We start from the raw sequence: 27,182 nt of genomic DNA, 5'->3' as shown, positions 1-27,182 counted from the left end.
CACACACACACACACACACACACACACACACACACACACACACACACACACAGCAGAAGTTGGTGTGTGAACCCTGCCTGACTCCAGCCATTACTCAAACTCTAGTGGTAACTCTGATGAAATAGGTAAATCCCAAAGTAAAAGGATTTATCTCTTCCACCTCCTTTGGTAACTCTTGCTACCAGGTATAATGGGTAACTTTCTGGTGTAAAGACAGAAAAAAAAAACCTTCTTTTTAAAGACTGGATTTTTTTCTCCCCACTAGGGTGAATCATAGGACTCATTTTACTTTTCTCTGGCAGCACCTTGCCCTGATGTAGCCTTCCTTCTCTAGCAATCAATCAACATTTATTATGCACCTACTATGTGCCAGGCACTGTGCTAAGCACTGGGCATACAGGACTTAGGTTTACCAGAAATTTATATTTTACTATAGTATGAAGGAATTCTGGTGGTACAACCTATATATTGATAAGGTCAGTGTCTCATTATTCACCTTGGCACAATCTTAAAGCATTTAACTGTCACTTCTAGGCTGTTTCAGTACCCTTTCATTTGTTAGTTACTCCTAGCTTTGCCCATTGGGGTCACTGTCCTTTTGTTCTTTTATTCTTGATAATAGGTCCTTCCTATCTTTGGACTTAAACTTAACATTCTTTCAACTCGTTTATTGTCCTCGCTGTTCAGTCTTGTTGCTTCTGACCCCATTTGGTGTTTTCTTGGCAAAGATATCAAAGCGGTTTGCTATTTCCTTCTCCAGCTCATTTTAAGAGATGAGGAAACTGAGACCAAAAGAGATAAGTGACTTGCCACATAGCTTGTAAATGTCTGAGTCTAGATTTAAACTCAGGAAGATGAGTCTTCCTCACTTAAGGTCAGGCAGTCTATCCACTGTGCCACCTAGCTGCCCTTTCAACTCTTAAGTTCCTGGAAAAGCAGTCTTTCTTTCTTTCTTTTCTTCCTTCCTTCCTTTTTTGGTCTGGACTTAGGTTTTACTTCTGTGACTCCAGATTGAAACTGTTCCCTTCAGAGCTACCTGAGTTACTTTGACCATAGAAATTCTCTGACCAGACTTTAATCAGTATCTTATCAAGTTTCTCTGAGGTGGATCTCCTACCTTGGTAGGTATATGATGAGTTCTTCCCAAGGTGAATACTTTTCCTCCTCCTCTTTTTCTTCTCCCTCTGTCTCACCACATTCTTTCTCTACTCCCCCTTCTGAAACTAGAGAACCTCTTACTGTCCCAGGAATTTTTTTTATAATTATCTCTCTTCCTCTCCTTCCCCCATCAAAAATAGCTATTCTTAGAGAATTGAATTCATAAGACCCAATCTCTGAACATTTGCACATCTTCAACTCAATTACTTAATTCTCATGGTCCCAATGTGGACAGAGCTCCAAATCCACCGTTCTTTTCTTTTCTTTTTTAGGGCAAGGGGTTTACACTATGGTGTCCTGTAGGATTTGCCTACTGCTGTGGTAAAGCATTTACCACAAGAGGTGGATTGAAGGGAAGTTCTGGGTGGGACCTGTTAAGTTAGGTGTTAGTCCAGGGGCCAGTGTGGCCTTATGGGGGAGGAGTTCAGATTGCTAGCTAAGTCAAAAATAGTTCACTTACTAGACTGTACTGTGGTAGGAAAAAACCAGGAAGTGTGGTGAAGTTGTTATGTGGTCACATAGTTACATCAGCACTTTCTGGTTCCCACATTTCATAAGTGGGAGTCATTTTGGACACAACCCTATCTAACTCAGGAGGCAAAAATCCCCTGATCTTATGCAAATGAATTAACAGTGGGTAGAACAATAAAAATCTAAGGGCTTATAAACTTGATGTAATAAGAAAATTAGATTTTAAACAAAGGAGTGTGTGTGTGTGTGTGCACGCATGTTTGAGAGACAGACAGACAGAGACAGAGAGACAGAAGAACCTTTAGCATGAGAAAAAAAAGGAAGTGAGATGATTACAGGTTTTCTTTCCAAAAGTGATTGCAACCTGCCACTCCTTGAAAATGAATATAGTCTTTACCTAAAGTTTTTATTTAAGTCAAATTCACCAGAGCAGTCCCATCCACATTCTTAAAGCTAATGTCTCCCTCTGTTAGAGTAGTAATAAAAGACAGTCACTGTATATACTGTAGAGGAAAAGTTAGCTAACCTATGGAGGAAGGTAGACTGTTATATCAAGAATTTTTATTCTGCATGGATGAGGTAATATTAACATTACTGTAGATAGAAGGTATTATGTAAAGCTGACTTGGATTTTTCAATGCCAGGTTTCTTCCTGGAGTCATTGAGGTCCCCAGCCATTGACCTAATAAGCATGTACTTATTATTGAAAGCACCTGCATTGCAGGAATGCAGGATTTGGAATTAGAGGATGTTGATTCCTGACTCTACCACTTACTATCTGTGTGACTTTGGATAAGTCACTTGCCCTGTCTAGGTTTCAATTTATTTATCTTACTGTAGCTATCTCCTCATATGACACTTACCTGTTGGATCCCATAGAGCACTACTTCTCCAGTTTCAAAGTACTGGAGTACCTTATGGTCCTCACTTCTAAAATCATATGAGCTTCTACCCATGTATTATTAACCTTTGATATTCAGCTAGTTGACCCTATTATTGCAAACAAAGGCATTTACTAAAATGCCACTGAATTAGCAGTAGTCAAAAGACATTGATTATTCCCATAAATCTGAGGCACCTTTTCCCATAAATACACATGGTGTCATTGGGCAGAATTGGGTGCACACATAAAGAGGACACAGATTTAGCAAAGGCAGCTCACATTTCCAGCCCTACAGGGCCCTAATTTCCTTCCTCTTCTTATGGTTTCCTCATGCTACCCTGGGTGCATTTTCTCTACTAGGCTCCATGAGACTCTTCCTCCTCATGACTGTACTCCCTGAACCTTGTGTCTCCTACTAGGAGACAATTGCTCTACTTCAAGACACCTTTGTCAGTGAGAGGAGAGAGGAGAGAGAATTCCCTTCTGCCTTCACTTCCCTTCCAGCTCTGGTAGCATAAAGGAAAAGGTAAAGAGGGATTCCCTCATAGCAGCTGGGTTCTTCCTCCATAGCTGACTCTCAGCTTCAGAGACAACACGGCTGTACTGATAGTGTTCCCCTTGTATTGATGAACAAGGACTGCAACCTTGCTTTTTAAAGACCACCAAAATATTTCTGCTCCTATAATTCTGCTCTGATATTCCTGATATTTCTGCTCCTATAATTCCATCAGGTTTGAGGAATTCCTTTATACCTCTTAAAGGTGCAAAACAAAAGTACAAATATTTTATACTTCCTTTAAAAGTTATGAATGGGCCATTCCCATTTGGATACTTTATAATGCATGAACAAGATCATTTGGAGTATGAACCACTCAAGATTTCCTGCCTTTCCCAAGCTGTGAATGCAACCACTCATTCATTGCCTCTGTTAATTTAGGAACCAATTGATTCCCTGATCAATCCTCTCCTACTCTCATATACATTAAAATGAGGGGGTTGGACTAGATAATCCTTAAGGCCTATTCTGGATCCAAATCTGTGATCCTGTGTTCTCCCAATAGTTTTTCATTACTATCTCTTATTCCACCAATCACCAGTGGATCCCTTCTTGTCTCTATAAGTTTGGCTGGGATTGGAGGTATTTGGCTTAGTAGGAAAACTATTTACTTCCTCCTCTGGCTAGACAGTATAATGGAGAGAGTACTGGGACTGGACTCAAGAAGGTCTGAATTCAAATATAGTCTTAGATACTTATCTCTCTGTGACACTGGGCAAGTAATTTCAACCTCAATCTGCCACTGTAAAATGGGGGTAATAATAGCATCTATCTCCCAGGGTTTTTGTTAGGATCAAATAAACTTTTCCCTTCCACAAAGTGATTGACATATACTAAGCACTTAATAAATGTCCATTTCCTTTCTTCCTCTCACTTTTTTGTGACTTCCAACTCTTTCCCAACTGCTCCCTTAGGCCAAGGTATAGTCAGTGATTTAGGCTATGCCTTGAGGGGGGAGGTGTTTCCAGATCTGGGAAATGGGACCATAAGGAAGATAGATATAGATATATATATTATGCTGGAGACCACTAAGGTAACTGCCTCCAAGAGAATGACTACACCTCCCTGTCTCCCAATCCTCTTTTACCCTGACATGAACATCATCTCGTTCTTTGCCCAGGGGAATCCACAGTCTGGATTAATTTTTGAACTGTTTGTAGGGAGTTGAATAATATCCTTTCAGTAAAATTCATTGTTTCGTCCAACTCCCAGGCAGATATTCTGGAAAATTGGAAAGAAAATCTTGCTCTTGCTCTCAACTGCCTTTGAACAAATGAAATATATGCAGACTAATAATGCTTTGAGTTAGCAACAATCTTTGAAAGATTAGATGAATAGTAATGAAAAAAATATCAACTTTAAAGAAACAGATAAGCTTTGGAACAAATAAAAATTCCTTTTGGGAGGGAGAAGGGTAGTAGAAGAAGGAGAACAAGCAGTTATATAGGGCCTACTGCATGCCAGGCACTGTGCTAAGCACTTTACAAATAGCTCATTTGATGCTCACAACTCTGGAAAGTGCTATTATTACCCCCATTTTACAGTGGAGGAAACTGAGGAAGACAAAGTAAAGGGACTTGCTCAGGGTCACACAGCTAGTAAGTATCTGAGGCTGTATTTGAACTCAAGCCTTCATGACTTCAGGGTCAACAACTCTATCCATGGTACAACCTTCTATTTTCTTCTCATTGTCTCTAGCTGAAGAGGGTTGAGGGACATGTAGGGAAGGCAGTAGCCTCCCTTGCTTATATCCTTATCTTAGAAACAATTTCTTTCTGAGGCCAGCAGCCACATTCTACCACCCCTCCAGCATGCAGCAAGGCACTTCGGATCATGGATTTAGAACTGGAAGGGACCTCAGGGGTTATCCAGTTCAACTTCTTCTGGAGGCCAATCTAGCACTCTTTATATTGATTGTACCATGTTGCCTCCCTTCTGCTCTCTTATTCTCAGTTTATTGTAAATATAAATGTAAAACTAGATGATTGCTCTAAATGATCTCTAAGATCCTTTATAGCTCTAAATGTTTTGATCCTATGCTTTGCAATTTTAAGTGTTATATAAATGCCAGTTATGGCTCCTAAATAAAGTGATCTCCGAATCTGGCTCTTTTAAGAAGAGTTTTTCTGCATAGGGAGTATAGTCTCTGCCTTTTAGAGATGGAGTTCCTATGGGCTTAGGACTCTCTCAACCCTAACTTGGACTAGCAGTTTGGGTCTTCAGAGCAAGGCTAGATATAGGTCTCCTTGGAGTTCTAGGACTTAGCCTGAGATGTTGGGATGTCTTTCTCTAGTGCCGTCACTCATAAGCCCCCACCTGATATGTTCTGCCTTTATCATTTACCTAGGTAACATCCCTCCATTATCCAGTAACCAACCAACCTCTCTATATCTTCTACATCAATTAGATTTTACTAGGTAGAGACATTTACTGATTAAAAAAAACTATTCTTAGAGTAATAGGAATATTTACTGATAAAGTATGGACAAAAGTATAATAATTCTGAAAGTAAGAGTCTACTCCCCTCTATGACACCAACCCCTGCAGTTTGTGGGGAGAGTGAACTCAAGCTTAAAATCGTTACTATCAGTAAGCCCCTAACTCCTACCCAACCTCCAGCCAAGTAAGTCCCATTCTAGGACTGGAATAGCCAATCCCTTGCTTATGGGGTCTCAGGACTTTTGATCACTTCATTACTGGACTAAGTCAAGCTGGTTGCTATTCACCAGGCACAGCTCTCTTATAGGTTCAAGTTATTGGTGAGACTTGAGAATTTTTGAAGTTCATGAGGTTGTACTGGGATACAACACAACAGGGATAGAAAAAACATAGGTTTCATTTGTTCGTGGCCACATGATGACCTGATTAGGCAGCTCCCACCCAGGGGCCTGCAGCATTTTTTCTTCCTCACTTGAGAATCAGAGACAGAGAGAAGACAGATTGTGGCTTTTGTATACACAATCAGTTTCAACTTAGGATCCAGTTAAAAGGCTTTTTGTTACCAAGCTACAGGTCAACAGGAAACAGGAAGCCTGTGCATGATGTGAATTAGGGGGAAGGCCTTCCGATATACATGCTCAGAAGCAAGCTCTTGCTAAGCTTTCATTTGTATTGGTACCAGGTAGAGCATATTCTACATGCTGCAGGCTTTCATTAACCGTCACCCTGTTATAGAAGTAATGGGATGAAATAACTTTCTCCAAACAAGTCAATCAAATAGTAAACCTCAGGGTTCTGGTCCATTGTGTATATTGCTATTCTTTCTCCACCTTTAGAACAATTTTTTTTTTAAATTCTGTTTATTCCATAAGCTAGGAAGCAAAAGTCCTATTGTTCTCTGGGTAAATTCTACAATAAGAGAAATATTAATAATAACAAATCATAGCCAACACATATAGTGTTTCAAAGTTAATGAAGCATTTTCTATAATTCTCCCCACAGCAAAGCTGAAAGGGGAAACATATACAACTGGCATTATTATTCCCATTGTATAGATGATTCAGAAGAAAGAAATGAGGGCCAAGATTAAGATGATACAAAAGCCTATACAGAGGTATAATTACCTCTGGGTCATGAATGAACCCTTACTTCCAAAAAAAAAAAAAAAAGACTAAGTATGCACTGGACATGATGAGTACCAAATAACATGACAAAGAATAATACTGACCACATTTTAAATGACAGAAGAGACATTCATTGACATGGTTCCTGATTCTGCTATCTGTACAATCAGACCATAGATTTGTCAGAGCTAAAATGAGAATTTATAACAAAAATGGAGAAAGATTAATAATGAGAAAAAGACATGGCTTAGAATTAAGAGAGTTTAACAATGAAGCCATTTAAACAAGTTACTGAAAATAAGAAATGGGAAATGGACAATAGGAATGATATTTGCTCAATTATGATAATTTTGTTCAGAAATTTATCCAAAATAAATTAATTAGCAAAACGAAGAAATCAAAAGAGCCCAGAAACCACTTTAGCAAACATTTGACTTGACTTGTTTGCCAAATGGAGAGAGATGACTACTAAGGGCAATGCCAAGTTAGAATATTAACTCACTATAAAATTTTGCAAAGGCTGGTAGACAATTATGAGCAGTATTATAATGCAGAGAGAAGCAGTAGAGGGTAAAATCAGTTTAACAAAAGTTTAGCAAGATATATAAGTAAGCTAGATCATCCCAAGGATGTTCAAGCATGAAAATGGAATAGAAGGAAAATGGAAAAGCTTTGCAAAAACTATTTCACCAGACTGATTTTTTCATCTAGTGGTATCACCATCCTTGGAACCTAATGTCACCTTGAGGTAGGAATAGAACTGTAGAGAACAAGGATGGAAAAAGTAGCAGGATTAAATCAAATAAATGTGTGTATGTATGTGTGTGTGTGTGTGTATATATATATATATATATATATATATATGTTATATGTGTGTATTACCCAGTTGTGATGGCATTAAGGGGTCTTTCAAGTAAGGAAAGCTATGAAAGACATGGAAAAAATTTTCAACCTTATTAATATCTCTTCCCCTGAAAAAGCGAATGAAAGAACATCAGTAATTACTGACTTATATGCCTACTCTCCAATTCATATGAAATCTCTGAAGGCTATCTGTGCATGAACTGAAGCCATTCTCCATGAAAACATTATTAGGGAATAAGCAGGTCTTCACAAGTGATTTTCAACAATGGCCAACATATTTACCATCTCACAATTGACTCAAAGATGTAGTGAATAGAAAGTTCTGTTGTGCTTATTGATGTCTCTGACAGGCTCTTTTTATAACATGTCTCCATTTTTTATATATCAAGATAATTCAAGATTTCTTGGAGGATGTAACAAAGAAATAATCCTGTTCAGTGATCCCCTGATAATGATCATCAGGCAAAGCAAGAAACAAGGAGATGTTATGGTCATCAAAAGTATTTGCCAGCGTGCTGGTAGAGATCCAGTGCAGAATCCAAGTTGAGGTGAATGTGGATGTGAATGATGATGTTCTGCAGAAGTTTATTTTTGCAGATGGGATTGTGTTTTCAGCATCAAACTCTAAGATATTCCAGAGTCTCTTGGAGGAAATCTGTAATCAACCAAAGGAATATGGCCTGTCCATCCATAAGGGAAAGCCTAAAATAAATGAAAAATGTTGGTTACCCAGATTTCAAAATGCATCTGAATAGACACTCATTGGTGCTTGTCCAGTAGCATGTATATCTGGGACAAGGCAATGATCTGGGCTAAGAGTTGAAAAGTACTTTTACTGACCCCCAAGCTTCCCATAAAAGTGACCCCCCACTATCTTTTTTAATGAAACATTTTATGGTGTTGCTATATGGTAGTGAGACCTGAAACACCATGGTCCACCAAAAAAACTAAAAAATTAGTATCATACCATGTTTCCCCGATAATAAGACCTATCCCGAAAATAAGCCCTCCCCTTACTGTGTAAGATTCCTCTAAAATAAGCCCTCCCCCGAAAATAAGCCCTATTGAGATTGCTACTGCGCTACACGCTACATTACGGTACCCTCTGTATGCACCGTCCCAGTCCCCCCCCCGTGAAACGCACGCCGCGCTCTGAACTGCATCCAATCAGAGCTGCAGCAGTAAGCGCGTCATCCTGTTCTTCCCCAGTGATTTGCTTATTGAATAAAGGTACATTTTTTTGTTCACATTTACCTGTTTATTAAAATTGCTGTCAATGTTCATTAAAATAAGCCCTCCCCTGAAAATAAGCCCTCTGGTGTTTTTCTGTCCAAAAAAATTAATAAGACAGTGTCTTATTATCGGGGAAACACAGTACAGAGGGGGAAAAGGAAGAACACACGATAGGTATGGATAGACTGCAATATAAAATCAATGAGGGGCTCAGAAACACAGAGTAGAGAATATCATTGAGGAGTTTTATGGGGGCAAGAGAGGATGTGCTGGTCACTACTGTAAGGAATTACAGGTAGTCAGTGTTACTCTAGTCTCTTGAGATGACAGGGGAAGGGGGCAGCTAGGTGGCACAGTGAATAGAGGACCAGCCCTGGAGTCAGGAGGACCTGAGTTCAAATCCGGCCTCAGACATGTAACACAAAAACTAGCTGTGTTAAGCAAGTCGCTTAACCCCAATTGCCCTCCCCTCCCCAAAAAATATGACAGGGGAAAGTGGGGAAGGTCTCCAAAGTCACACAGGATGGCCTAACATGGAGGGGTTGCTCTTTTTATCATTGGAGAGAATTCCCAAATCAATGAGAGAATGGATCCATTTGAATATCTATAAGGAAACAGAGGCTAAATAAGAGTAGTTAAATGATTTCTCTCACTGTCACACAGCCAGTATCAGTGGAGGGATTTGAACCCAATTTTTTCTGATTCTACTTTCCTTCACTGGCTCTCTTATGCATTGTTGTTGTTGTTATTGTTAGCTCATTTTTCAGTTGGTCCAACTCTTTGTGAGCCCACCTGGGATTTTCTTGGCAAAGATATTAGAGTGGCATGCCATTTCCTTCTGCAGCTTATTTTACAGATGGGGAAATTGAGACAGAGTTAAGTGACTTGCCCAGGGTCACACAGCTAATAAATATCTGAGGCCAGATCTGAACTTAGAAAGATGAGTCTTACTGACTTCAAGGCCTGGTACTCGATCCACTGAGCCACTTAACTGCCCCTCATGCATACAGAGTTTCTTAACCCTTCCCTCAAAAATGCTACATCAATCCACTAAGCTTCAGAAGGATTCTTCACATCTTCAATTGTCCTTTCAACTGTGATGCTTCCCTTAGTGAACACACATTGTAACTGTCTCAGTTCAGTTGTCTTTCTCCCTCTTGTTTACTTATTCCCTCCTCCCTGCCCTTCTACTCTGTCCTTCTCCACCCTCTTCCCTCCCCCGTTCTGGGGTTCTGGGTTTTGCAGAGTCAAACTTGGCTACACCACTAGGGTCTTGGCGGAGAAAGTGCAGAGCAGCACTTCCCTCCACAAAGCTGCAATGTTCAGAACAAATCCTCCCAGGACTGGGATGCATTTTTAAAAAATGAGTCAGTAGCACGTGAGTGGAAAAGGTTAGAGCCCACTGCTTCAGGAACCACCACCAAGCTCTCTGGCAGTGTAATAGCTGCCTGTCCCACAGGGAGGAGGGCATTCATCATCTTGGGCTAGCTGGAGTGTCTCACTGAAAGCAAAACTGGAAGGGAAGGTTATTGGAATCACCAGTGTCCCTGGGACTCCAAGTAGCCAAGAAGCTAAAGAGCCTTATTATATCATTATAGTTTGGGGGTGCCAAGGGATCAGGGAAATATCACTCTCTGTAGGGAAAAAAAGAGAAGTGGCAATGATTCTCCATGGTAACCAGGAAGCCTAGTGAGCAAACAGCTTCCATGTACATGGTAAAAATCCAAGATGGGTTAACTTCCATGAAACTGATTGGGAAAATCTCAATTTTAGACCACTAAGTGGAGTATCCTTCCTTCATTTTCTCCCGGAAAAGTTCCCATTACCCTTTGGAAGGCCCTTGACATCTAATCAGTGGAAGCAGAAAGAGAATTAGAAAGCTGAAAGGGTCTTTGGAGAACAACCGGCCTAATTTATTAATTTTTACAAAGGAAGAAACAGAGAGGAAGCCCACTTCACCCAGGGGCACCCAGTCATTCTGTGGCAAAAGTAGAACTAGAGCCCTGACTAGATCTCCTGATTCCCATGCACCCTCTAAGTACCTCCCTGCTTTTTATTCTCAGCTTTGAGCAATCACTGTTTCTGGCATTTATAAATATTGGCGTTCATGCTGGCTGACTGACTGACTCTTCTTAACTCGCTAGGCACAAAAACCCACTGACTTCACCTCCTTCGATTTCACTCTTTGTTCAAGCCTTTGTTCTCTTCCAAAATAATGTGCTACTCCTTCCTAGTAGCCTCACTAAGTGGAATATGGAAGGAATCTTGTGGCACAGTTTCTCTTTTACAGATCCAGTAAGAAGGGAAGAGCTTCTCCTTAATAAACTACAGAGCTGTTTTTAATTGCTAAATTACAGCCCTGCCCCCACAGACCCTTTTTCTTTCCCTTAAAGGGGAATGAATTTGGAGAGTCCATAGGTCTGCTCCACCCACTGGCAAAAGCCTGATCCCACTATGAAGAACAATAAAGGGCAGAACTAAGTGCTCAGAAAAAAATCCCCATCCCTCGACTCACCCCCAAATTCTACGAGTGCTAAATTGGGGAAAGAACTAGGCAGAAAGTTAGGAAGAAGCAGCCTTTGGAGAGAAGCAGTAGTGGGACACACCCACAGAGATAGCACTAATGTAGCAGCAGATTTAACTTTCTCCCTTCCTTTCTCTATCCTTCTATAGTCTCTCACCTATTTCCTTGTACCCTTAGATGAAGAATCTAGAAATTAGCTCTGAGGAGTCGCTGGCTTCCTAAAGCCAGTTCTCCTTTTTGGTCACTATAGTCACCACTATTGTATACCCTAAGGAATGTTTGGCAATCTCTTAGAAGCAGCAGGGGCTGCCACATCGCCTAAGGGTGGGTAAATGAGGTCAGTATGTCCTATTTGAAGGAGTTAACTCACTCCCTAAGTCAAGATTTTAGCTGTTCTTTATTTTGCCTTAAAAAGCTTAAATTAAATTAATTGTTTAAATTCAAGCAGTTGGATGTTCAGCAGTGATTCCTGAATTTAAGCTGTGTCTTGGACTGATGGAGATACTTGGATCTTTATAGCTTTTATGGGGTCAGACTAAAAACTGACTTTCTGGACATCTGGACTATTTTCAAGGTTCTAAATGACTTGGAAGTTGGGAGGCTGGACATATAGGGATAGAGAAGAGAGGGGGGCAGATCCTTCATGACTGCAAGTGTTATTAAATCCTTGAGATGTTGCTGACATTGTTTCTTGCCAGCTAAGCAAGGTCTAAAGTCCATCCAACTGCCTAGATTTAATTTTAACCTAATGTGCTCTCAGTGTCCACCAAGGACAGGACAAAAAGGAATATACTTTAATTACGCTGAGACATTAGGGTTAGACATGAGAAGAGCTTAAGATGTAAGTGCTATAAGAAACTGAGAGAGTGTGATGTCTCCTGGAAGTTTTTAAGGAAGAGTAAAATACAAAATATAGGTTCCTTGGATCTCAGCGCCAAAAGGGACCTTGAGAAGTCATCTAATATAGTCCTCTGCCTTCAGGAAAGTAAAGGTTTGGTGACACTTTCTGAAATGTTGACTTTTTAAAAAATTTGACTTTTATTTTATTTTTTGCTTTTTGGAGGGGGGAAGGCAAGACAGTTGGGGTTAAGTGACTTGTCCAAGGTCACACAGCTAGTAAGTGTTAAGTGTCTGAGGCCAGATTTGAATTCAGGTCCTACTGACTCTGGGGCTGGTACTCTATTCACTGTGCCACTTAGCCACCCCATGACTTTTATTTTTATATCATTTCCACCCTTCCTTTATAGCAAAGCAAAACCAAGAAATGTCACATTAACATCTAACACTATATGCAATATTCCACACCCATAGGTAGCCCTCTTCCTCTTTTTATGCATTATACAGTATTTGACTTATATTCTACTGATATTTTCATTCATTCATAGTCATAATTACATGGCATTTGAATTCTGTTTTATCACTATTTTCATTTACATTATTGTAGTCATTCTGTATATTGTTTTCCCTGCTCATTTCACTCTGCACGCAACATTTCATAGGAGTTTTCCTGTGCTTCTCTGAAATCCCCCATATTCTCATTTCTTATGGCACATATGAAGTACCCACCCAGATTTAAGGAAGGAAGGCTTTTCCAGCACTGACTTCTTCTTAACTTATAGCTGTGTATGTGTGCGCACATGCACACAAGTGTATATGTATATGTTCCCTGGGTAATAGGGATTTGAGACCTGACTGGTATCCTGAGATTTGTAGTTTAGAAAGACAAGCATTTCCTAAGAGTGATGTGGATTATTGCTATCTCTGAGCTGAAAGGTGGACTTGAATCACATTCTGGAACTTTTAAAGGAATATACCAAATCTATACTGAGACATAGTGGAATGGATGAGGACTAAAAGGAAATCAGGAGACCTAGTCAGGTCTCTAGTCCCATTTTTGTCACAGAATGACTGGGTGCCCCTGGGTGAAGTGGCTTCCTCTCTTAGTTTCTTCCTTTGTAAAAATGAGCAGCAATAGTGGGAGAGAAAGCATCTTCATTCCAATTGAAACTTGAGGTGCCCAGCTAGAAAGAATCACAGGAGCAAGATGCAAGGGAGAAACTGAAAAAAGAGCTGAACCATGACCGAGAAAGGCAAGATAGAGGCTGGTCTCATCTCAGATCATTAGACTCACAGAGAAGCTACCAGGTGAATACATGTCCTTAAGGACTAAGACAAGTTCCAAATGATCTATTTCCCACCCCTCACCCCTAATTTCCCTCTTTGAGTCTATCCAGTAACAGTTACTATTACTATAATATACCCTTCTTACTTCTGTCTAATAATTTCCCTTATCCTGATTTTTGCCTCAAATATGTAAAAGATGGTAGAGGTTAGCTGTAAATATACAAAATTTAAATTAGGGGCATAGTGCCCCAACTCTCTGTGAATATTAAGGATTTTTCCTGAGGGTAAAGATTTGAACTATTATTAACTATTAATTACTTTAAGTACTATTGCTATTAATAACTTTTTGTCTTTTCACCAGTGGACCTGCTCCTGGGATAAATGTGAGCTAATTGTTGCAACTGGAAGAGAAAGGAAAAATTAGTGACCTACAGAAAGATCACACTTTAAGCCAGAGGAAGGAGATAGGCTACAGGCAGGCTTGAAATACATTCATCTCCAGACCCTTCCAGAATAAAGAAAGGAAAAGAAAGGATTGAGACCCTTCGCCAGTTGCACCTATAATAAGCCCTGTTTGCCTAAAATTTAAAACTATTATTGGTCTTAATGGAACATCTAACTTCATTCTAATGGGAATAATGTGATCACTCATTGGTTCATTTTGTCTAGCAAAGTCCTTAGCTAATGCTGAGAAATTGAGATCTCAATACACTGGCACTGGTATAAAGCCTTGGGAAGAAGTGCTTCCATAACTTTCACTGAGGGAAGTTGGCTTACATTTTCCCTCACATTTTCTCTGGTGCTATGAACAAGATGCCCAGTGCATATTAGAAACAATAAATGGCAAATGCAGATCTTCTTGTCCACTTTCACTTTTCCTTCCAGAACAGAGGCTGGAAATTGTAAGATGAGGTGGAGTTAAAATCAATGAGTTGACCCCAACTGGAAATAAATCCCTTGATTTTATCCCAAGGATATCCTACCCTAGGATCCTTTGTACCTAGCATTTGGACAGTCACCAAATCTGATTTGGGTCTTAAACCCAGCTCTGCAATTTCCAAAGGGGATACCATAAAAAAGTAAGGTAGAAATGTCCCCATCCTGGAATGAATTTTAGATTTGGGAGGTCATCAAATCCAACTCTTCTCTTTTTGTGAGCTAGCAAGACTTGCAAGTGATTCTGTTTCATCAGAGTTCTCTTTCCCTGTGAATTTTTTTGTGGGGGGAACAGGAGGAAGGTTTGGGCATATGATTCATTGATATAGTTAATTCCTGGTTTCTTCCACTAACACAGATGGCAGTTTGTCTATAATATGTAGTCATGTAGTCTTAGAGTTTACTGGGACATAGAGTGATCAAGAGACTTGTCCATAATCACACAGCTAATATGTGTTAGCTTTCCCTGACTCTGCATCTGGTCTCTGATGTGCATTCATAGCAGTCTTGAGTATCTTTTAACCTTGCCTTTCTTGGCCTTTCTCCCAGATGTTCATACTCTTGCCTAAGTTAGCAGGTCAACCTCCTGAAGATTATTACATTGCCTTTTACACCTGTCTTGGGAATAACAGAATCTTAGAGTTGGCAGGGCCTTCAGGGGCAATCTTGTCTAGTAAAGAAAGCATGCTAAGTCCCGGCCCTGGTAAGTATAGTTGAGTTTAGGGGCATTTACTTCTGCTAGGGTCTCATGGATTGATTTGGAAGAACTATCTAGCCAGTTATACAACAAGGGAAGGTCTTCAAACTAAACTATGTGTCTGTCTTGGTCCTTATAAGGGAGAAGCCTTTCAGAGAGCAATTGGGCCTTTGTGGCCTGTAGGGGGAGGATATGTTTTTTCAGGTAGGGTTAGTGTGACTTGAAAGAGGGCCAGTGACTTCTGGGATCTCGTTCCCATTGACTTAGCATCATTGGAATCTGTTTGGCTGCCTAACTGCAGTTTCTTGCGGTGGAAAGATCACTGGAAATATCCTGTTTGTAATTTAAAGTCCCTCACAGTCTCCAACCTGTCTTTCCAGGTTGATTAAATATCACTCCCCACTCCTCATTCTAGTTAAACTAGCTAACTTTGTGTTCCCCATATACTGCTTCTGTACTTCTGTATGACTGTCCACCATGCTTGGAACGTTCTTCAACTTTTGGAACCCCTAACTTCTTTCAGGGGTGAGCCCAAGGTCAACCTTTTTCAACAATCCTCTTCTGATTTTTCTCAAAGTTGTTAATGCCCCCCAGTTTTTGTATATTTGAGGGGATTTATAGACTGCATTTAGGGCAGTTAGGTGGCACAGTGGATAGTATGCTAGGCCTGGAGTCAGGAAGACCTGAGTTCAAATCCAGCCTCAGACTTACTAGCTGTGTCCCCAGGCAAGTCATTTAACCCCGTTTGCCTCTTTTTCCTCATCTGTGAAATGAGCTGGAGAAAGAAATGGCAAACCACTCCAATGTCTTTGCCAAGAAAGCCTCAAACGGCATCACAAATACATGACTGAAATGACTAAACAAATATCCTGCATTTACTCATCTATGAGAATGATTTAGAATTTAGATTTAGAATGTTAGCTCCTTGAAAGCAGGGATTCAGTTTTGTGTTTGTTATCTCATATGGTCTAGGACAGTGCCTAAAATTTAGTAGGCATTTAATGCTTAAAAATGATTGATAAAGTGCACTTGGGTAAGGCAGCTAGTGTGGTGAAAGGTCTTGGCTGGTCATTCCTGGCCTGGAGTGCTGAAGAAACTAGAGATATTTAGCCTGAAGAAGTGGAGACATAAGGGAGACATGCTAAAAGAATTTGAGGGGTTTTTATGTGGAAAAAAACTCATTCTGCTTTGCCTAGAGGTCAAAACCAGGAGCAATTGTTGGAAGCTGTCAACAGACAAATTCAGACATATTTCCTAGAACCAACGAAAAGGTTCCTTACTATTAAAACTGCCCTAAAGAGGAATGATCTGCCTCAGCAAGACTGTAGGTTGTCCCTTCATTAAAGGTCTTCAGGCAGAGGCTGAATAGATCATTAATTTGGTATGCTAAATGTAGTAGGAATTCCCTTTAGGTATGTATGGGTTGCCTTAGTACAGTGCCTAGAACTTAGTACGTTAACAAATGCTTCCTGTTGTTGGGTTAGTTTATATATCTGCTGAGATCTCTTCCCACTCTGATTCTGGGTTTTGTGGATCATCTTCCCTGGACTTTTGAGTCTCCACCTTCCTAGTTCTTTTTTTCATTTCAAGTTCTGTTGGCTTTGTAGAAATTGTTTTTACAGGCTTCTTAAGGAGGGAAATGACATCATGTGGTCTTTCTTCAGCTGTGCCAACCCAAAGTGGTGGAGGGGAATGGGTTTCAGTAACTTGTGCTTTTAATTCAGTTGGCGTTTGGCATTTCAACAGCAAACATCTGGCAGTGAATTTGCCAACCAGTGTATCACTCTTGATCTCAAAGCCAGATATTGTGTTAATGGCAAAAATAAGATCTGAACCAACTAAGGGAGAGGTTGTGTTTTTCTGGCTTAGTGCAGCTGTAACAATAGATGGGTTAAGAATACCTCTCTTCCTTCCTGCCTCTGGTTTCTAAAATCATATGGAGCAAGGATTCTTAAATTTGAGTGTGTGTGTCATGGATCCCTTTGGCACTCTGGTGATGTTGTGGACCCTTTATCAAAATGTTTTTAATGTATAAAATAAATACACAGAATTACAAGGAAACCAATTTCATTGAAATAACAATCATAAAAATATAAAAAAAAAACAAGTTAATAGACCACAGGTTAAGAATCCTGGATGTAAAGAGACCTCCCCTGCTTTACCTGTTTTAACTCTGCTCAGAGTTGCTCAACTCAGAAGACACAGTCATACTCAGTCTGGCACCCTGTCTATACAGTTCAGAAGTTCTTGTGAATTGACATCTCCCTGGGTACTGGTGGTTGTTTTATAAAACCCCAGTCTCACTCCTCTGCCAGACACATAGAGGGACCTTTGCACTGTCCTTTCTGTCCTCTCTGTTCTTGTCAGCCTGTTATTCTGGGTTTATAAATACTTGTTGATTGATGGGGCTTCACCTTGTGAGTACCTCTGCATGCACCAAGATTTTCTTGCCTCTGACTCTTTCCTGCCTAATCTGTCTCTCTCTTTTTCTGTTTTATATATATATATATATATATATATATATGGAAATCATAGAAATACAAAATTTTAGAACTGAAAGGGACCTTAGAGATGACCTAGTCCAACTCCTTCAGTTTGCAGAACAAGAAATTGAAGCCAAGATGGGGGAAGATGCTCAGTATAAGGTTATGAAGCTTGCCTTTCTCATTGCTTTCTGAAAGCAGCCTCAAAAATCAGTCTGCAAATTCAACATCATAGCAATAATATGTTTCATAGTCAGTTTTTCTAGTCGATATCTCTTTCACACATATACCCATACTTTCCTTTGTTCTTTCCTTTGTTCCTATTTCCTCACCATCTCCTAATTCACTGATATCTCTTCTAGTAATTCACTACTACCTATCTAACATGCAGTGCACACAAATCTATTTCTCTTTTCATATCCACTCAGCTAATACCTTCACAAATGAGAGAGGCACCATGTTGTGCAAGGCCCGTTGAGTTAGAGGAGCCTACCCCTATGGGCTACAGAGGCAGCTAGATGTCACAATGAATAGAATGCTGAACCTGGAGTCAGGAAGACCCGAGTTCAAATCCAGCCGCAGACACTCGCAGTGTGACCCTGGGCAAGTAACTTAATCTCTGTTTGTCTTAATCCACTGGAGAAGGAAATGGCAAACCATTCAAGTATCTTTGCAAAAACAAAACCAAACCCATATCCAGTCACAAGGAGTCAAACATGACTGAAAAACTGAACAACAACCGCTATGGCCTGCTCTGCAGACCTATGTTTACATAGAAAGTGCTTGGACTACCTATTCTAATACTGTACAGTAGAATTCCATACAATTTGATTTAACAAACATTTACAAAGCACCTACTATATACACATGTGCAAAGTGGTAAGGATTCAAAGACATAAAGAAGTCTGTTCACTTGAGGAGTTTTTATTCTACTGAAGGATATAACATATACACAGATAAAAAATAATTTCAAGGTGATAAAGTGCTAATAATTGTAGTAATCAGAAAAAAAACCTAATGTAGGAGCTGGTACCTGAGCAGCATAAGGTCATGCAGGAGTAATGGGTAAGGGGGATGACCAGGATGGAAAGGATAGTCCTTTCCCTTCTTTTAACTCTTCAGTTCTAGGATTTTATATCTCCAAAGCTTCCCATATGATATTCTGGATAAAAACAGGTAATTAATTAAGGAGGCACAGTAGGTATACCTTCAAAATTAGAAACACTATCAGAGCTAGCACTAGCCAGATACCTCATCCACAAATGGTCAGTTCAATTAGCTTGGGCCCAACCTTGTCCTTTCTAAGCCCTGGCTAGTACATGCCAACAATATCCAAGATCCCCTTATCAGGTAAAAATTTGAATAGTAGTTTTTCCTGTTCTTTTCTATTCATGAATTTTCCTCCTTTGACCCTATTTTTTTGTAGATTGGAGCAAAAACGTCTAACTCTAAAAGACAACCAGAGGATTATCAGGAAGTATCAAGACATTTGAATTGTAGGTCTACCAGCAAAGCCCAGGCAATGCCCACAAGCTACCCAAGATCAACATGAGATTCCTGTTAGGTCAAGGCTGGCCAGCCAATGAGGGAGTGCCTGGATACCCTCAGCTCTAACTATATTTCAGACCTGACTTATCACAGAACCCATTAGTGGAGTGACTAATTTCAGTTTGTTTCTCTGTGTCTCTCAACATCATCATAAGGAAGCATGTGTGAAAGTATAACCTGGGAACAAGAAAGCTCCATTTGTTCAGGATGTTGCCTTTCCATTGTCTATTAATAAACTGTCATTAAATAACTGTCATTAACCTCAAAAATGTAAGCTAGCCCAGAGGTAAAAAGGAATAATTTATTATGCTTGTGGACTCTGGCTCAGTGATCCTTTGCAGAGCTGATTTTTGTGTAATAAAACTTAAGCCATATGGAACCCTCAGGAAATGAGTGAGTTCTCTTAATAGCTAGAGGTTTACCTCTTTAAGCACCAAAACTTTTTCATCTCTTTAACCAATATAGAAGAAAATCTTCCAAAATGTATCAAGTGCTGCCCACCTTTTCTTCTTAAACAGAATATACTGAACAAAATTTAAACTTTTCTTGATGACTCAGGAATCTTATTATGAACATCTTTTTGTACTTAGTTGGAATATGGTTATGTCTCCATGGCCTACTGAAGTGTAGAGAGTCATATGTACCTACCCTGAATGGTCCTTTCCCACTGTGCTTTTTGAGTTCTTAAGTCTGTAGTTTACAGTTTTCCCTTGCTGTCAACTGTCACTTCTTCCTATCATCAGCACAGCTGCCATAGCAGTCCTTCTTCCTTCCCACCCCTTTTAAATTTACTACTTCTAATATGTTATGGGATTGGAAACCTCAGAACTAAGCTTATTTGAATTGTGTGTAAAGTAGGTGTAAACAGGCACTGAGTGAAGGCTTGTCAGGCTCTCCTTTGGGCAAAATGAATGAGCTTTCTTAGTATATAGATATTGTGTCATCTCTTTTGGCTGCCCAGAGGCTTTTCCACTTCCTTCCTGATTCATGCTGAGTCAGCTGGTATTGTCAGGAAGGTGAGTTCCTGATAGGTGATGTGTTACTCCATAACCAGTATTATGGTTGTAATGCTATGTTTATTATCTGATAAGCAATGATACAGGAACCAATGACTATGCTATATGAATAATACATCATGAAGACTGATTAGACAATTTGAAATAAAATAAAATGTCGAGTCCAACACTTTATTCAGTTACAATGCAGCATACAAATTTATTAGGCATTTAATTAGGCATGGATGGTAAAGGAAATAGAAGAGCCCACAGATAAACTTCACTTTGTAGATAGTCAATCCTGCTGGTTTTTAGTGACTCTGAAACATTATTTGGTGACTCAGAACTGTCCTGCTGACAGGCCATTAGCTAAAGTGATCCCAATCAAGCTTTTAAGGCATAAACCTTTTGTTTTAGTAGAGGCACACCCAGACTAGGGCTGGTACTGAAGAGTCACAGATTACTAGAGCTTGAAATGCCCTCAAAATTAGTCTCAGAGGAGAAAACTGAGACCCAGAATGGAGAAGGGACTTGCCAATGTCATACACTTTGTTAGAGGCAGAACTGGGACTCAGGTATGATGAATCTTAGTCTCCCCAGGGTTCAATCAGGGCACCATGAGGAAGGAGTTCTTAGAGCAGGTGAGTTGGTCCCCAGAAACTTGAGGAGTTCCAGAAATTAAAATTATGCCACAATTTCATCCTTTTTTACATATGTTGCTGCTAATCCTCAACCTCCTGAATTAATGATGATCAAATTGTCTCTGATGCTCTTAGACTTAGTATTTTGATCCTTAAATCCTCCTCCAAAGCTGCTCGAGGATTTATGTGGCATCATACAAAGACTGCTAGATTTGGAAAAAGACCTGGGTTCCATTGTCAGCTACCAGGTATCAGGTGGCAGGACATGTGCCTTCAGATTTAATGAGGATGATTTTTTGCCTGTTACTCATAGAATCTTCAAGTTGGAAAATACCTTAGTGCAAACATTCTTATCTCTTTATAATTATACTTTGTATTCGGGGCTTTTAAAAATTACATCACCCATGTTGGTTAGCTTCCTAATTGGACTCTAGTCTGTCTCTCTTCAGTCTGTCCTCTATACCAGTGATGTCAAACTCCAATAGAAATGGGGTCACCAAACCAGACATAAGGATCTCTGCTGGCTGCATATTGACTTAGAAAATTGCATATTAACATATTCTATTGAATTTTTATTTATTTTGTTAAACATTTCTCAATTACATTTTAACCTTGTTCTAGCAGCAGTAAGAGTGTTGCAGGCCTCAGCACAGCAGGCTGGCTTTGTTATGTTCTGGCTGACACCTTTGCCCTACATATCTGCCACTAGTTTTCCCAAAGCATAGATCTGATCTTGTCTCATTCTCCTCCTCAAGAGACTTCAGTGTTTTGCTGTTATTTCTAGGATAACATACAAACTTCCCACCACAGAAACATAGATGTCGTTTGACATCAAGAGACATTGATGCTCTATTGTGTCTCAGATGGTGGGCAAAGAGAGGTAAACTACCACTGCTCCTCGTTTCTCCCTCCATCAGCTGTTTGAACACCCAAATAAGACCTACACTGCTTCTTCCAGCCATCCACCTTGTTGATAGTTTCAGATTTCTAACTATCTCTTTGTCTGTCTTTTGCAGTGATCAGAGCCAAAGCTGTCAGTGGGAAAGAAGTGGACTCTGGAAATGATATTTATGGAAATCCTATCAAAAGGATTCAATACGAGATCAAACAGATAAAGGTAACCACTTTCATAAGACTATACTTCTACTCTTTTTTTTTCTAGCATAGTTGTTAAAAGAAAGGTACTCTTGGGTCTTAGGAAATGGGAAATTAGAAGAATTTCAGAAAACAAGGGGTCTCAATATAGTGGTATTTAGCCTTTTATGAACCCAAAACACTCCCCATGTGATGAAACTCTAACCTCCACAGATAGTACTGTATATAGTTGTATTTTAGGGAATATATGTTATTTCGAAAGATCATTGTTTTCTTACATCATAGGTAGAGCCCTGGACTTGAAGTTGGGAGATTTTTAAAACATTAAAATGCTGTAGAAATGTTGTTGTTGTTATATTTACCCAGCTGCTACCAATGCAATTCACATTCCTTTCTCTTTTCACAATTTGCAAGAACAAAATTTGTCACTTGGTTCTTAACCTTATAGATGGTTGTGGGTCTTCATTTATGTAATATATGTTAAGAAGGGGTAAAGGGGGGTGGCCAGGTAGCACAGTGAGTAAGAGCACTAGCTCCAGTGTCGGGATGACCTGGGAATCGAATCCCGGGCTCAGACACTTAGCACCCACCCAGAAACACCTGGCCGTGTAACCTTGAGCAAGTTACTTAACCCCGAATGCTTTAAAAAACAAAGAAGGGGAAAAGGGAAGGAGAAGGATAGTAGATCACATGGTTATTAGCAGGATTGAATTATGGTATTTATTTTTTAATCAAGGAGACAGGTATATTTGAATGCAAGAGGGAAGAAGATATTGGCCAGAGGGATTGAAGGAAACTGGAGAGGGAAGGGGAAAGTGTGTATCTCTCAGGGAGAAGCTGGGAAAGGATGAGATCCAGAGCAGATGTCAGGAACATCAAGCCCTGCCTCAAACACTTACTGGTTAAGAAACTCTGAGCAAGACACTTAACCACTCTCAGCTGCAGTTTGCTCACCTGTGAATGGAGATGATATCCTTACAAGGTTGCTGTGAGGATCTAATGACAAAATGTAGGTATAGTACTTTGCAGTCATCAGAGTACTATATAAAGGCCAGTTATCATCATTATTGTTATTATTATAGATTATTATATTATACAACCAATCATTGAAGTGCCATCTATGTGCCAGGGAGGCAGCTAGGGGCTCAGAGTGCTGAGCCTGGAGTCAGTAAAACCTGAGTTCAAATCCAACCTCAGATAATTACTAGCTAGGCGAGCCTGGGCAAGTCATTTAACCTCTGCCTTAGTCCACAGGAGAAGGAAATGGCAAACTACTTCAGTATCTTTGCCAAGAAAACCCCAAGGATACCATTAGGTGCTATGGTCAACAAGGTCACGAAGAGTCAGACGTAACTGGAAATGACTGAACAACATTTCCTCTATAATAAAATACATATTCCTCTGTTGGCTATTTAAATACCTTCAGTTCAGACTCTATCTTCTCTTTCTAGAGTTAATTCACATAATTCCCCCTTACTCTGTGTTCCAGTCAACTAACATACTTTCTATTTGTGTGGCATTCCATTTCCAATTTCTCTGCCTTTGGTACAGGATGTACCCCATGTCTGGAACATTTTCCCACCTCCTGGAAGCCCTAACATCCTTCAAAAGTCAGCCTTTCCTGATTTCCCAGCTGTTAGGACTCTCCTCCCACCCCATTGCATGACATACAATAACATGTTAAATCTATTAATCATAATAAAGATAATAAGCTTATATTTATTTTGTGCATACTTTGTGTTACTCTTCAGTGTACATTGTATTTCTCCTGCAGAACATAAGCTTTTTGAGGATGGTCTGTTTCATTTATGTCACTGTGTCCCTAAAACTTTGCATGGTGCCTCAGCACAGAAAATTTGACCCTTGGCCATAATTTGCCAACTCCCTGGACTAGATGATCTCCAAGTTCTGTTCCAGGTATAATAATCTGTGATTCTCATGTGTCTACACCTCCCATGAAATCCTATAGCAATCCACTGAATCTGAGAATAAGTTTTTTTATTTCTTCTGCTTATTCTGTGATCCAGACAAACCGACCTACCAGTTTTCCACCTCCATGCCTTTATGTAGGCATGTAATGCTCATACCTGCAGTGCATTCCCTCCTCTCTGCCTCTTGGAATCCTGAGGTCCCTTTAAGGTTCAGCTGGAGTACCATCTACCACTTTTCCCAGGAGTTAGTGCTTCTTTACCCCTGAAATTACTTCATATCTACTTTGCATTCTTACTAAGTGCATGCTCAGCCCCCACTCCCACTCCTTAGCAGGGCAAGGAAAGGATTGGTTTTGTTTTTGCCCTTTCCTGGTACCAAGTAGTAAATGTTTAGTGAATTGATTGCTGTCTTTGAGGGTTGGAGTATTCAGGAAATATGAGGAAAGCTTTGTGGAAAAACTGAGATCTAAGTTCAAACTCACAGGAGTAGGATACAGGGGGGTAGGAGGGCAGATGTTCCATGTGGGGATAATGTCATGAGGAAGGCAAGAAGGTAAGAACAAGTAAGAGACTGACCTACCTACAGTAGAAAGTGGGGGTTTGTGTGTGTGTGTGTGTGTGTGTGTGTGTGTGTGTGTGTGTTTTTGGAGGGGGAAAAGCAAGGCAATTGGGGTTAAGTGACTTGCCCAAGGTCACACAGCTAATAAGTGTGTCAAGTGTCTGAGGCTGTATTTGAACTCAGGTCCTCCTGATTCCAGGGCCAGTTCACTATTCACTATGCCACCTAGCTGCCTCAGAAAATGTTTTTAGGGAAATCAATGGAAATAAGGGTGGATAAGAAAAGTTGGGCTAGATGATAGAGGTCTCTGAAGGCTAATCAGATGAGTTGGGACTTGCTCCGATAAGAAATAGGGAGTCATTGACAATTTTGAAGCAAGGAAGTAACATGGTATTGTCAGTAGTATTGAAGAAAAATTAATCAGTCTGGTAGAGCTTTGCAGGATGGCTTTGTGAAGGAATAACCTAGAATCAGAGAAGCCAGCTCGGAGGATGTTAAAATAATCCAGGAATAATGTGATAAATTTATATAATACCTACTGTGTATCAGTCACTGTGATAAATAGTTTACTATTATCTCATTTGATCCTCGGTGCCTTAAGGCAGGTGTTATTATTATCCCCACATGAAATTTGAGAAAACTGAGACAGACAGAGGTTAAGTGACTTGCCCAGAGTCACACAACTAGTGACTGGTCTGAGGCAGGATTTGACTTTAGGTCTTCCCAACTGCGGGCCCAGCTCTCTATGTACTGCACCACCTAGTAGTCTGAATCAGTTATGAAGATGAAGAGATGAATGTGAGAAACATTTTGAAATAAAAATCGACAGGACCTGGGAAGTGACAAGATATAGAGAATAAAGAAGTGTGAGCAGTCAAAGATGACCATGAGGTTTTCAGACGGAATAACAGAAAGGCGATGGTGTTAACAAAGATGGGAAAATTGGGAGAGTTATTTCATGGAGGTGAGGAAGGAGGATGACTTTCATTTTGGACATGTTTAGTTTGAAGCAATTGAAAGGTATCAAAGTAAGAATGCCTAGCTGGCAATTAGAGATAAAGAACTAGTGCTTATGTGATTATGATGAAATGATTGTAAGATTGTATTTATTTATTTTTTAAAAGGGTGGGGGGGTGGCTAGGTGGCACAATGAATAGAGCACCGTCCCTTGAGTCAGGAGGACCTGAGTTCAAATTTGGCCTCAGACACTTAACACTTACTAGCCATGTGACCTTGGGCAAGTCACTTAACCCCAATTGCCTTGCCTTCCCCCTCCAAAAAGCAAAAAAAAAGGGGGGGGGGAAGCTAGGTGATACAATGCATAGAGCACTAGCCCTGGAGTCAGGAGGACTTGAGTTTAAATTTGACCTCAGACACTTACTAGCTGTGTGACCCTGGACAAGTCACTTAACCCAGATTGCCTCCAAATAAATAGATAAATAAATACAAAGGAGGTGAGATGGAGATATAATATTAAGAGTCTAAAGAGTGGAAGAGAAATTAATAATCATAACAATAAATTAAATGAATAATATTACCAGCAGCTTATATAACCATAAACAATAAGGTTTGTCTCTACCTTAGTTCTTTCATTCATTAAGTAGGAAGGAGAATCTCTTTTCTTCCTGACCTCACTGAGGTATTCTATGAATGAAGGTAATAATGTTTGGAAAGTACTGTTGGCTCTTGAGAGAGACATCATGTCTAATATTGTTGTCATCAACAACATATTAGCATGATATGTTAAAGATTTGCTATATAGATTTCCTCTGCTTGGCCTCAGAGGGTAGAACTAGGAATGAAACTGCAAACAAGCAAATTTAGGCTTGATTTCAGGGAAAACCTCCTGTCTATTATTATTATTATTATTATTTTCCCATTGGTTAAATGATCATTTCAGAGATTTATTTTTCTAACTTTGTTCAATCATCTAGTAATAATTAGGTATGAAATAGCTAATAGTTAGTATTTATATAGCACTTTAAAATGAGTAAAACTCTTTTCGTATGTTTGCTCATTTGGTCCTCCCAACAACCCTGTGAGGTAGGTTCTATTATTGCCCCTATTTTAAAGATGAGGGAACTGAGGCTAGGAGAGGTTTAGGTTAACTAACTTACCGGGGGCCACACAAGCTAGCAAGAGCAGGAGGCACTCCCCTGCAATGCTGAGCTCTCAGAAGTGCTCTGTGCTTCCCTTGGGAGGTGGTAGACTCTCCCCTCCCTGGAGGCCTTCAAAGATGGGGTACTTTTCAGGTATGTTATTGAGGAGATTTTTGTTCAGGTGTGACTTAAACTAAGTGCCCTCTGAGATATTGTGATTCTGATTATATAATGTAATCTATTGTCAATTTAGAATTAGTGCTGAACATGGTTAGAACCTTGTGGAGCAGTGGATAGAGTGCCAAGTGCAAGACTCTTCCCAAGTTCAAATCCAGCCTCGAATACTTACTAGATGCGTGACCCTGGGCAAGTCACTTAACCTTGTTTGCCTCAGTTCCTCATCTGTAAAATGAGTTGGAGAAAGAAATGGCAAACAATTCTAGCATCTTTGCCAAGAAAACCCCAAATGGGTTCACAAAGAATCAGACGTGACTGAAAATGACTGGACAGCAAAAAAAAAATAAATAAATAATAGCTACATTCATATATTTACTTTGTACCAGACACAATTATCTCGTTTGATCCTCATGACAACCCTGGGATGTAGGTGTGTAATCCCCATAGTACAGATGAGGAAACTGAGGTAAACAGAGGTAAAATGACTTGCTCAGAATCACACAGCTAGTGTCTGAGGCCAAATTTGAACTTGGGTCTTCCTGACTCCAGGCCCAGCTGCTCTACCTAGCTGCCTGCCTAATAGGAATGAGGAAAATCATAGCAGTTTTAGTTCATGAAGGTTTCATGACATGCACCCCAACAATG

At 39.9% G+C, this 27,182-nt stretch overlaps 1 protein-coding gene across 2 annotated transcripts in view; it reads left to right on the top strand.

Annotated features, from left to right (window-relative positions):
* TIMP2 (TIMP metallopeptidase inhibitor 2) overlaps positions 1–27,182 on the top strand; it is a 321,405-nt gene that overhangs the window by 268,450 nt on the left and 25,773 nt on the right. For both annotated transcript variants that reach the window (XM_069076064.1, XM_069076063.1), the window contains one exon: positions 21,693–21,793. In XM_069076064.1, the coding sequence (XP_068932165.1) occupies positions 21,693–21,793 (101 nt within the window). The remainder of the gene's footprint in view (positions 1–21,692; positions 21,794–27,182) is intronic.

Source organism: Petaurus breviceps, unplaced genomic scaffold, assembly GCF_028583685.1.
Source record: "Petaurus breviceps papuanus isolate PSGF00001 unplaced genomic scaffold, PetGlider_PUasm1.0 90925, whole genome shotgun sequence".
Taxonomy (NCBI): domain Eukaryota; kingdom Metazoa; phylum Chordata; class Mammalia; order Diprotodontia; family Petauridae; genus Petaurus; species Petaurus breviceps.
Note: the sequence above shows the minus strand (reverse complement) of the source record. Positions and strands in the feature narration are given on the sequence as shown.